Source organism: Myxocyprinus asiaticus, chromosome 43, assembly GCF_019703515.2.
Source record: "Myxocyprinus asiaticus isolate MX2 ecotype Aquarium Trade chromosome 43, UBuf_Myxa_2, whole genome shotgun sequence".
Lineage (NCBI taxonomy): Eukaryota > Metazoa > Chordata > Actinopteri > Cypriniformes > Catostomidae > Myxocyprinus > Myxocyprinus asiaticus.
The window spans coordinates 20,648,506-20,661,888 of record NC_059386.1 but is presented as its reverse complement, the minus strand read 5'-3'; the positions used below and the strand labels follow the sequence as shown (position 1 = coordinate 20,661,888).

General features: G+C 36.4%; 1 protein-coding gene across 1 annotated transcript; it reads right to left on the bottom strand.

Annotated features, from left to right (window-relative positions):
- Positions 1-3,375: 3,375 nt before the first annotated feature.
- On the bottom strand, positions 3,376-13,171 carry LOC127433741 (transcription cofactor vestigial-like protein 1). The gene is made up of 4 exons (XM_051685913.1): positions 12,991-13,171; positions 12,591-12,775; positions 9,847-10,245; positions 3,376-6,582 (listed from the first exon to the last, which is right to left on the bottom strand). Exons 2-4 carry the CDS (start codon positions 12,772-12,774, stop codon positions 6,539-6,541), a joined length of 627 nt encoding a protein of 208 aa, XP_051541873.1. The 5' UTR covers position 12,775; positions 12,991-13,171; the 3' UTR covers positions 3,376-6,538.
- Positions 13,172-13,383: the final 212 nt, after the last annotated feature.

Sequence of the window (13,383 nt, the reverse complement as noted above, 5' to 3'; positions counted from 1 at the left end):
AAATTTCACTGGAGTTATTTGCTGAATTAAACAGACTGAAATAAATCAAGCAGGTAACATTTTACAATAAGGTTTTATTTATTAACATCAAAAGAATATTACGGATTCAATACAAGTTATGCTCAGTCGACAGCATTTGTGGAATAATAGCCTATTGAGTACCACAAAAAATAATTTCGACTTGCCCCTTCTTTTCTTTAAAAATGCAAAAATCTGTGTTCCAGTGAGTCACTTACAATGGAAGTGAATGGGGCAATCTGTAAACATCTGTACTTACTGTTTCAAAAGTATAGCCACAAGACATAAACAATATGTGTGTTAACATGATTTTAAAGTGATAAAATCACTTACTAACCTTCTCAAGTTATATCCAATTTTAAAACTTTGTTGCCATGACAACATAATGCAGTAAACCCTAAAACCTTAAAGCGACCTTAAAAACTACGATTTAAACAACTTTACAGCTCCAATGATACACACGTTTTAACAAAAGAATGAATGTCAGTACTTTTATTAAATTATAAGCTTCACATTTCTGCCTTTAAACCCTCATAAAATTGGCCCCATTCACTTCCATTGTAAGTGCCTCACTGGAACCCATATTTTTGTTTTTTTTAAAGAAAAGGAGGGATGAGTCGAAATTAATTTTTATGGTAATCAACTTTATGCTACAAATGCTGTCGATTGAGCATATTTTATTTTGAACCAGAAATATTCCTTTAAATGCATTATGTATTAGAGACCATTAACTAACAATGAACAATATTTTTAATAGCATTTATTAATCTTTGTTAATGTTGTTTTATAAAAATAAAGTTGTTCATTGTTAGTTCATAATGCATTAACTAATATTAACGTATACAACTTTTAATAATAATTTAAAAAAAGTATAATATACTTACTGTGCAAAAAACCTAAGGCACTTAAGATGTTTCACAAAAACATTTGTCTTAAGATGGTTATTTATATCTGCTACTTAAGTGTGTCAATAGGAAATATACATTTTATACTCTCAAACATTCCTTTTGCAAATAGAATAGAATAGAAGAACAGGGAGCCCTGCAACAGATGGCATGGCCCTCACAATCAGGAACAAGCTAAAGCACACTGCATGTCCACAATAAGACCAATTTTCTTCATGCTGAAGACCACCTCTTCACCCCAATGCATATTTTTGGGGGTACAAAAGTAAATTTTAAAATCTGCAGAACATGTCAATTTTCATGCAAATGAAACCAAAATAGTCTTGTTTTGATCACTAGTTGTCTATCGGTTAGAGTGATTGACCTGTCATTGTTGAAGTATGTAGCTAACATAACCAATTTCATCATGGCATATAGGGTGGAGTCAGTTGTGTTACCAAAAAAAAAAAAAACAAAAAAAAAAACAATGCATCCTGTACCATGAGAGCTACTCTTTTCCCTTTGACCAGTGTTGGTGTTCTAAACAATGGACACAAAAAGAATACACTAATTGCAGTGCAATGTATGTGTGTTACAAAAATCATATTGAATATTTAAACTCATTTTATGTTGTCTATGTATGTTGGCCAACATTTCACTCCTGTTATCAGCTGCTGTTTAATCTCTTATTTATATTTTTTGCCAAGCATATAAAACAAAATAAATTACAATATAGTATAGTGTTTTTCGTGAAAATTGTGCACAGAATGATTCTCAAGATACGTCTTGGTCAAGACAGGCCATGTCTGTTTTCAGACAGCACCTGACAATCAGCCATTGATGTCTATGTGTAATGCTGCAATTCAAACAGCACTTAAAATGTTATTTGAAAAAAGTGATTCTTCTGGTAATAAACATTTAGCAATATAATATTACTTTACTGCCTGATAAAGGTAATGAAAATCTTTTTTTTTGCATCATTCTCAAACAGGCTTAATGTGATAGACATCACAACTGACCCTATACCATGTTAAAACTGACCCCACGGTCGGGGGCAATTGTAACATTTCACTTGCTTGACTTTATTTAGAATATCTTCAAATATTTATTTGGTAGAAATATTTGGTTGGAATACTTAACAGAAAAATGTACCTATTTTATGACAAAAGAAATGGTGGTGTAGCTTATTTGATGCCTGAGATTTACCACAAAATGTCAAAAATTTTATAATTTAAGTGATATAAGATTAATAAGTGCTGTAAAAATATTATTATTTATTTTTAATGTTAACTAGCATTGTTAACTAATGTTAATGGACACCTAGTTTTATTTATTTATTTGCTATTACAGTCTCTGACTTCTTAAGGAATATTCCAGGTTCCATCCAAGTTAAGCTCAATCGACAGCATTGTGTATAACTTTACACAGAAAAGGTTAGTTAGTGATTTTGTCACAGTAAAATCATGTTAACACACATATTGTTTTTGTCTTGTGGCTATACTTTTGAAAGGGTGAGTATTTTAACGTTTACGGATTGGCCCCCTTCACTTCTATTGTAAGTGCCTCACTAGAGCCCAGATTTTTGATTTTTTTTAAAGAAAAGGAGGGACAAGTCAAAATTAATTCTGTGGTAATCAATTTTATGCCACAAAAGCTGTTGATTGAGCTTAACTTGTATTGAACCCGGAATATTCCTTTAAACTGTTTAGATTATTGCCCCACAGTACAATTTACTTTTGCAAGCAAGAAATGTTTGGAGGCTGTGATTTCTGACAAAAGGTGAGTTGCAAGCCCAAACATTTGTACGTCACACTGAATGTTTTTGTTTTCAATCTGTAAATTCAGTAAGTAAATTTATTTGCGCACATATGTTCAGAAATATCCATTTACATTTTTTGTGCTACAGTGGTAAATTTTCAAATCAACAAAACCTGATATTTAGCAAGGGTCGGGAAAACATTCGTTTACAACTGCATGTTATGAGCAGTGCATAAGTCTAAACAGAGTTTTTCCTTTTAAAAGTGTGGACTGGTTCAAAGACAGATTGAGATGGGATGTGTCCTTTTTATCCTCTCACTTTGCTCTATTTATTTACTTTATAAGAGAGTAGGAAAATTAAGGCAGATAGGAGAGAACTTAAAATGTACCAAGGCATCAATAATCAAATAGTGAGCATGCTGAAATAACAGTTTCACCAAGTAGTTGGTACCCTTTTTTGCAGTGATCTAGAGATCAGCCTTCCATTTCACTTATTCAGTCCCAGTCCTTCAGTCAAATGAAAGTTTCACTTTGATCTTTCAAATGAAAAAGGTTTTGTATTGAAATGAAAACTTGCTCTGAAACAACATTAATTTTCATCTAATGTCATCAAACCCTCTTATTTTTCAACCACTTCCCCCAACCATGTGTGATTTAGAGCCCACTTGTCATGATCAAATCAATTTTAAATGGATTAAATCAAGACTCACCCTAATTTAATGTTTAAATTTGTAGTTAATTTAAGCCTTTATTTCACCAGGGTAAATGCTTTGAGAAAATCTCAAATCATCTTCTCATTTACAGTACAGACACACTCAGGGGATGTGAAAGGAACATTGGAAAGACTGAAACATATGATGGGAAAATGGTGCAGGCCAGCTGCTGCAATTACTGAGTTGTGGACATGACCCACAGATTAAACCCAAGAGAATTAGAATGTAAGAAGCTTCAATATATATAACACACATAAGATTTCCATTACGACATCCCTTCAATTAAAAATATGGGTGTATAAATATATTCTTAAGCCTGAACAGTATACTTCATAGAATAAGTTTATCGTTTTAGAATCTCTTTGGGATTCTTTTATTTGATTTGTCTTTCAGTATTTAGTTATTCAATTATTCAACTATTGAAAATAAATAAACATACACTGCCTTGCCAAAAACAAGTCGCATACTCTAATATTTCGTTGGACCGTCTTTAGCTTTGATTACGGTGTGCATTTGTCATGGCATAGTTTCGACAACCTTATGCAACATCATAGCATTTACTTCCATCCAGAGTTGCATTAATGTTTGGCCGAGATCTTGTATCGATGACGGGAGAGTTGACCCACTCCGTAAAGTCTTCTTCAGCACATCTCAAAGTCCCCCAAAGACTTTCAATGGGGTTAAGGTCAGGACTCTGTGGTGGCCAATTCATGTGTGAAAATGAATCCTCATGCTCCATGAACCACTCTTTCACAATTTGAGCATGATGAATCTTGGCATTGTCGTCCTGGAATATGCCCGTGCCGTCGGGGAAGAAAACTCCATTATGGGATAACCTGGTCATTCAGTACATTCAGGTAGTCAGCTGACTTCATTTTATTGCTGCATAACGTTGCTGAGCCTAGACCTGACCAACTGAATCAACCCCAGATCATAACACTGCCTCCAGAGGCTTGTACCGTGGGCACTATGCATGACGGGTGCATCGCTTCATGTGCTTCCCTTCTCACCCTGACGCGCACATCGCTTTGGAATAGGGTAAATCTGGACTCATCAGACCACATGATCTTTCCATTGCTCCACAGTCCAATCTTTATGCTCCCTAGCAAATTGAAGTTGTTTTTTCCGATTAGCCTCACTAACAAGTGGCTTTCTTGTGGCCACACAGCTGTTTAGTCCCAATCTTGTAAATTCTTGTCACATTGTGCATGTGGAAATGCTCTTACTTTCACTATTGAACATCGGCGTGAGTTCAACTGTCGATTTTTAACGATGTGACTTCAAGCATTTTAGTGATGTCCGATCACGATCATTCAAGATTTTTTCCAACCACATTTCTTCTGCGAAGCTGATGGTTCACCACTATCCTTACAGGTTTTAATAATAAGTTGGACATTTCTTAATCCAATTCCAGTGATTTCAGCAATCTCCTTAAGTTGTTTTCTTTTCTTGATGCAGGCCAATAATTTGCCCCTTCTGAAACACAGTAACATCTTTTCCACGACCACGGGATATGTTTTCCGACATGGTTGTTTAAGAAATGAGAAGCTACACACTGCATCATTTAGGGTTAAAAGAATTGTTACCAGCTGAAACATATTAATCTGCTTATTTAAATCCAAACGGCGACTTTTTTTTTGGCTAGGCAGTGTAATATTTGATTTAGTGCTTTACATAAGACATTATTAAGAATGATATCAGATGTATTTTATACATTCTGTAAAAATCAGATTGCAGCTGGGAGAAGTTTATCCTTGGGGACTTCTTGCCCCAGGTAGGGGGTCATTTTACCCCAGTAGTGGGGTAGGATGACACCTTTTTATAATATAAAAATTTGTGGTATGACAACTAAGTTAGCAAATGTTTCTATTTATTTCCCATTATAATATACAAGATGATGGATTCTACACTTATATCTAAACTAGTTAAATGTAAAAGTAAATGCACATTGTTCTTAAGGTGGACATCTTCCCCTTAAAAAGCATGTTGAATAAGAATTTTTATATTGATATTTTACAATAAACAACAGGCTAATAAGGAGATGACCACTAAATTACAGTATTTAAAATGAGTTAAAATAGGTAGTTCTGTGCTTCACAAAAAACTAACAATGAAAATTTCATAACTGTGGATTAATGGTTATTTTGTGCTCAAAGATTTTAACATCACTTCTAAAATAATGCAAATGTGTGAAAGTGGAAGAAGATATACAAAAAAGACAATAGGTCTGTCCCAAATGACTATAAACTCATTGCACTCAGCCATATAGTGTATGAATTCAATCAATTAGAAAAGTAGACAACTACTATTCTTGTAAAATAAGGAAATTCATCATGGCTGTGCAAACCGTAGAGTACATGCTCTAGGGGGAAAAAATGATGGCAGTTTATGAGCAAACAGGTTTGTGAAGATCAAGTTCAATCGCATTTGTGCACAGTTTCAGAGAAACTTCGTTTTGGTTTCCTCATGTCAGGTCACTTTCTGCAACTTGAACTATGGCCTTCTGTGCATAATGCCCTGAAGAGTAACCACTCATGCAAAAATAGTTTTGAAGATTTTTTTTCTATCCCCCAAGGTATACTTAGTTATGAGGAACTCCTCAAAGAAAAATGTTCTTATAAAAATAGTGAAGAATGAATTTTTGTCAAATAACTTCTACTGTCATTTTTGCCTTATGACAGAAACTAACACCACTGAAACATTAAAAACATCTCTTCCATAGAGACAATTACGATCTACAACAATAATATTGATTGACTTTCAAAATACATAATATTATACAAAAAGAATGTTTGGTACAACTGTCATCAAAAGCAAAGGCATTGTCTTTGGGATTGCAAATAAGCTTTATCTACTCATATAAATAGGCTTTACTTTCCCATTAACCCATCACACAGCTAAGAGAAGTGAGGAATTTCAAATCAGGTTTTCTCACGTCATATTAAGTGTAAAGTTAGCTTGTTCACACACTCGTGGTGGCTAAAAGAAGCAACTGACTGCCATTCATCACTCAGGAATTTCTAACACCATGAATGTAATGGGTTTGAGTCATTCTGCCAATGTAGCATTCTTAGGCTTACATAATGTAAACACAGTATGAGGCAGTCTGGTGCAAAAAAACAAAACAAAAAACAAATTCTCATTGTAAAGTCAGAAATCACTTCTTCAATACCAGTACAAATCCTTACTAATTTCTGCAACTGGCACACCTGTAAAACACAAGATAATCATATTAAACAAATCTATTGCCACCTAAACATGAGAAAAGCACTGCTTTTGTAGATTCACTCTATATACATTGCAATTCAAAATTCACTCTAGAGAGCAGATATAGCACATATGTTTTTAACCATCACTCATTTATTGCCTGTCCACTTGCATTAAATGCATTTGTGAACAAACAATTTGCAGATTTTATTAAACAAAAATTACAAAGGACAATTGAAAGTGAAGTGTGTAATTTCTAGAGGCAGACCGATATATCGGTTTTACTGATTAATCGGTGCCGATTGCTTTTTGGAACTATCGGTTATCAGTTTTTTTTTTCTGTGTTCCTCTGTGGCAGGCATTGGAGGATTCTATAGTCAGAATGGCTTGGTTCTACAGTATAACAGCGGCCTATAGAGGTGAAATAAAAACAATCACGTCGATAATAATTAAGTGTTCTAAACTGAAGCAAAGGCTAAGAAAAATGCGACAATAAGGACACGTGCATTGTTTCACCAACAATATATATATTGCAAAAGTATGGAATAATGTACAGATTTTGCTCTTATGGAAAGAAATTGGTACTTTTATTCATCAAAGTGGCATTCAACTAATGTATAGTCAGGACATTAATAACGTGAAAAATGATTACAATTTGAAAAAAAATTTCAGAACTTCAAAAAAGTTCTCATCAAAAAATCCTCCACGTGCAGCAATGACAGCTTTGCAGATCCTTGGCATTCTAGCTGTCAGTTTGACCAGATACTCAGGTGACATTTCACCCCACGCTTCCTGTAGCACTTGCCATAGATGTGGTTGTCTTGTCGGGCACTTCTCACGCACCTTACAGTCTAGCTGATCCCACAAAAGCTCAATGGGGTTAAGATCCATAACACTATTTTCCAATTATCTGTTGTCCAATGTCTGTGTTTCTTTGCCCACTCTAACCTTTTCTTTTTGTTTTTCTGTTTCAAAAGTGACTTTTTCTCTGCAATTCTTCCCATAAGGCCTGCACCCCTGAGTCTTCTCTTAACTGTTGTACATGAAACTGGTGTTGAGCGGGTAGAATTCAATGAAGCTGTCAGCTGAGGACATGTGAGGCATCTATTTCTCAAACTAGCGACTCTGATGTACTTATCCTCTTGTTTAGTTGTACATCTGGCCTTCCACATCTCTTTCTGTCCTTGTTAGAGCCAGTTGTCCTTTGTCTTTAAAGACTGTAGTGTACAACTTTGTATGAAATCTTCAGTTTTTTGGCAATTTCAAGTAGGGGTGTAACGGTACACAGAAGTCACGGTTCGGTACGTACTTCGGTTTTGGTGTCACGGTTCGATACGAGTTCGGTACAACAGGAAAAAGCAACAAATCCCAAATGCTAGGTTTCTTTTCATTTATTTTGAACAGACAGTAGTGCAAATTACAGTTTGTTCCACCTAGCGGCATTTAGTCCCCCCTGAGGTAGTTGGTACAGTACAGCCTCCTTTAGTGTATCAAGCACTAAGCAGTAAACAGAATGCACTCTTGAATAGGTCATATTTTTTTGTTGGGTTGATAAAAAAACAAAAGGTATTTGGTCACAATCAGCTACAAAACTGGAAAGCATCTCTTGAGTTATAAAAGTACAAAATAAATAGAATAATGAATAATGAAAAATAAAACTTGTGCATTAGGAGAAGCCATTCTTGTTTTGGGTTGGTGCATAGATGGTCTCTACTTCTTCTGCTCTTTTTCCTGTTGTGGCGGTTAGCAAACAGCGTTGCATTACTGCGTGCCCCCCTTCTGGATTGGAGTGTGGATTGCCTGTGACAGATGTATTCTTCGTCTGACTGCATGCACCGAACCGTGACGTCAGTACCGTGACGGTTCGGGACGAATACATGTACCATTACACCCCTAATTTCAAACATTGCATAGACTTCATTCCTCAAAACAATGATTGACTGATGAGTTTCTAGAGAAAGCTGTTTCTTTTTTGCCATTTTTGACCTAATATTGACCTTAAGACATGCCAGTCTATTGCATACTGTGGCAACTCAAAAACAATCACAAAGACAATGTTAAGCTTCATTTAACAAACCAAATAGCTTTCAACTATGTTTGATATAATGGCAAGTGATTTTCAATTTAGCATGATTACTCAAGGATAAGGTGTTGGAGTGATGGCTGCTGGAAATGGGGCCTGTCTAGATTTGATCAAAAATGACTTTTTTCAAATAGTGATGGTGCTGCTTTTCACATCAGTAATGTCCTGACTATTCTTTGATCAGCTGAATTCCACTTTGGGGAATTAAAGTACCAATTTCCTTCCGAATTAGTAAAATCTAATAACCTATGTAACTATAAGCAAAGTCACTTTAAGGGCAATTAATTCCACTTGGTAGCCATCCTGGGCAGCTATTTTCTATGTAAACAAGAGGCATAAAAGTGCAACTCCTATCTACTTGAAAGGGGAAAGACCGAAATCTCCAAAACGGTTGGTCAAGATTACGATCAAGGAACATTATTAATATTTTCAATCGGCAGTAAAATCTGTTAACAATGGTATTATAAATTGCACTTCTTTAGCTCAGATTAAGCTAAAAAACGCTATTTTTCAGGCTGGTCCGTCTAATTCGCATGCGCGTTCTCGAGTTTACTGACAGGCGATGTCTGTATCTAAAAGATGATTGGCTCTTTTACCTGCAAGGCGGGACTTCCTTTCTACATCTGCCATATTGGGCATTCTAATTTCTCACATTTATTTTAATACAAGTGGTCTGTCTTGGGCTACATGTCTTTGCTATAAGTCTCCGTCATTTCAAAATAAGAGTCCCCAGTGTGTTTAAGGCCTGTTCATAGTTACAAGTCCTGCGTTATCCACCAAATCTGATAATTTTATAGTTATTATTGGGGTTTTGGTTGAACAATAAACTGCATCTGGGATTTTATCCATTTTGTAGCTATATCTGTACCTGTCATAGTAAAAAAAAAAAACTAAGAAAAGATTTTCAACATTTTGCAAATTGATTTTTAAAAATCATCAGCTAATTAATGGGTTATAAGCCTTTTCCACCATCTTAGTTATCCACTATCCACTATAGGTCGACCTCTAGTAATTTCTTTGCCACTTGCGGAAAAATAAATGTTTGCCATTGTTTCTACAACAAGTAGTCCTGCCCGAAATTCACATCATTGGTTGAGCCAATGCTATTTATGTCCGGCTCAGTCGGGCCACTCAGACAAGCAGATTGCAATTTATTTAGGAAAAATGACATTGCTAGAAGTACCTGAATCTAGGCCGATCCTGCTTCCAGATGTGTCTTTAAAGGCTGCCCCAGCATTCCACTTGGGCCTGGCATCTGATTTTGAAAATGGCGAGATCATGATGCCCCCTGTTGGCCGCTCCATTTGTAACATATTCATGTAAGAGTTGGCTCTGCTCTCAGCAGCGGCAGGTTGTTGGTAGAGTGACAGAGGCAGTTCAAAGGCTGTGCTTTGTGTGGAGGTACAGGGCCAGAGTGATGATGCTGAAGATATTCCTGGGGGATTCATGATCACTCCCTGGGATGGAGGAGAATCGTCTATGGATGTCAGTTGGGTCAGCTTTGAGGAGTTGGAAGAATGTGAGGACTTAGACCATGTTAGACCCGAATAAGCCCATGATGATGAAGATGATGAGGAGACATCTGTGATGAGGAAAGAATATTGTTACAGTTATCTATGGATAGTAACGATAGTGTATAACTATACTATATACTATCTACCTACAGTGCATTCAGAAAGTATTCAGACACCTTAATTTTTTTCACACTTTGTTATGTTGCAGCCTTATGCTAAAATGCTTTAAATGTTTTTTTTTTTTTTTTTTCACATCAATCTACACTCTATACCCCATAATTACAAAGCAAAACCCAGATTTTTGATAACTTTGCAAATGTATTAAAAAGAAAATAATGAAATATCATATTGACATACACTACCGTTCAAAGGTTTGGGGTCACTTGACTGAAATGTTTCTCATGATCTTAAAAATCTTTTGATCTGCAGGCGTATGCTTAAATGTTTGAAATTAGTTTTGTAGACAAAAATATAATTGTGCCACCATATTAATTTATTTCATTACAAAACTAAAATGTTATTTAAAAAAATTATTTTTTTCAAATGATGACTTGGACCGAATAATTAAGAAAAGCAGCCACTAAGTGCCCAACATAGATGGGAACTCCTTCAATACTGTTTAAAAAGCATCCCAGGGTGATACCTCAAGAAGTTGATTGAGAAAATCTCAAGAGTACATTTCTGCAAATTCTAGGCAAAGGGTGACTACTCTGAAGATGCTAAAATATGACACAGTTTTGATTTATTTTGGATTTTTTTAGTCACAACATAATTCCCATAGTTCCATTTATGTTATTCCATAGTTTTGATGACTTTACTATTATTCTAAAATGTGAAAAAAATAAAAAAATTAAAAAAAATAATGAGTAAGTGATCCTAATCTTTTGAACGGTTGTGTAAGTATTCAGACCCTTTGCTATGAAATTTAGATCAGGTGCATCCCATTTCTCTGGATCATCTTTGAGATGTTTCTATACTTTGATTGGAGTCCACCGGTGGAAATTCAATTGATTGAACATGATTTGGAAAAGCACACACCTGTCTATATAAGGTCTCAAAGTTGAAAATGCATATCAGAGCAAAAACCAAGGCATGAGTTCAGAGACACAATTGTGTTTAGGCACTGATCTGGGGAAGGCTACAAAAAAAATTCGGCTGCATTGAAGGTTCCCAAGCGCACAGTGGCCTCCATAATTCTTATATGGAGGAGGTTTGGAACAACCAGGACTCTTCCTAGAGCTGGCCGCCTGGCCAAACTGAGCAATCGGGGGAGATGGGCCTTGGTAAGAGAAGTGACTAAGAACCCGACAGTCACTCTAGCTGATCTCCAGAGATCATGTGTGGAGATGAGAGAAACTTGCAGAAGGACAACCATCACTGCAACACTCCACCGATCTGGGCTTTATGGCAGAGTGGCCAAACGGAAGCCTCTCCTCAGTGCAAGACACATAAAAAAGCATCTACAGGACTCTCAGACTGTGAGAAACAAGATTCTTTGGTCTGTTGAAATGAAGACTGAACTGTTTGGCTTCAATTCCTAGCATCATGTCTGGAGAAAACCAGGCACCGCTCATCACCTGCACAATACCATCCCAAAGGTGAAGCATGGTGGTGGTAGCATCATGCTGTGGGGGGTGTTTTTCAGTGGCAGGGACTGGGGGACTGTTCAGGGTTGAAGGAAAGCTGAATGCAGCAAAATACTGAGATATCCTTAATGAAAACCTGGTCCAGAGCGCTCAGGACCTCAGACTGTGCAGAAGGTTCATCTTCCAACAGGACAATGATCCTAAATGCAAAGCCAAGACAACCTTGAGTGGCCCAGCCAGAGCCCAGACTTGAACCCAATCTAACAGCTCTGGAGAGACCTGAAAATGGCTGTCCACTGACAGTCCCCATCCAACCTGACAGAGCTTGAGAGGATCTGCAGAGGAGAATGGCAGAAAATCCCCAAATCCAGGTGTGCAAAGCTTGTTGCATCATACCCAAAAGACTTGAGGCTGTAATTGGTGCCAAAGGTGCTTCAACTAAGTAGAGTTAAGGGTCTGAATACTTATGTCAACGTGATAGTTCAGTGTTTTCTTTTTAATACATTTACAAAGTTATCAAAAATCAGTTATTTTGCTTTGTCATTATTGAGTATGGAGTGTACACTGATGTGAAAATAATAATAATTTAAAGCATTTTAGCATAAGTCTGCAACATAACAAAATGTGAAAAAATGAAGGGGTCTGAATACTTTCTGAATGCAACGAATATGTGTAAATAGTGCATAATAGTATTAGTACAACTCATATCTATCTTTAGCTATATTGTATAGCCTAACAAACAGCATATGCATTAGACAGACAGACAGATAGATAGATATAATACAAGGTAAACAATGACTTGAACACATATATAAGAATTCAAAAACCAGAAGTCCTGTTGCTGTCCTTGACTTTAGTGCTGAGGTGTTTTGGTATGGTGGCCTTGTTCAGGGCACGGAAGAAGTGCTCATCCACAGCTGTGTTGATGTCGCCTTGATAGTAGGTAAACAATTGAGGGGGATCTTTAAAATCCTTCGCCTCTGATCTCTCCAACACTCTATCCTCCATCATCCTAATTTAAGAGTATAAAGTACATGTATCATGATTTACAAAAGTGCAGTCTAAGAAAACTGGCTAGTATCAGAATCAATCACAACCTCAACTTGAGAAGAAAACAGGACAATAAAACACTACTTAAGGAAATAAGAGTAAAATATTATTTAGTTCAGAAATAGCTAACCATAGAACAATGCAAAACTAATTTGAAAAATGACATCTGAAACTCACCTTTGCTAAATAAGTTTGTAGTCGCTTTATCCTCCAAACGGTATCTTCCTCAAACCTCCTATTTCAGTTGCGTTCATAGAACTTCAAACCCCAGAAGTGTCCAGCATGCTGCTCGCGTTCACTGTTTGCCGAAAATAATCCAGCGCACATTCAGTCACTGAATGTACTGAGAGAAAACGAATGCGATACTAAACGCAGCAGGTTTTGTACTTCCTTACAGGTACGCTTGGAAATGCACCCGAGCGAGTTGAACAAGGGCATCTAAATCATAGATAACATACACAGATTTATGCTTCTGATGGTTAAAAAAAAATAAAAAATGCCTTCCAATGCCCCCCAAGCGCAAGTGAAGCAAAGGGTCGAATTGTGTCATCATGGCGCTAACTTTAACCC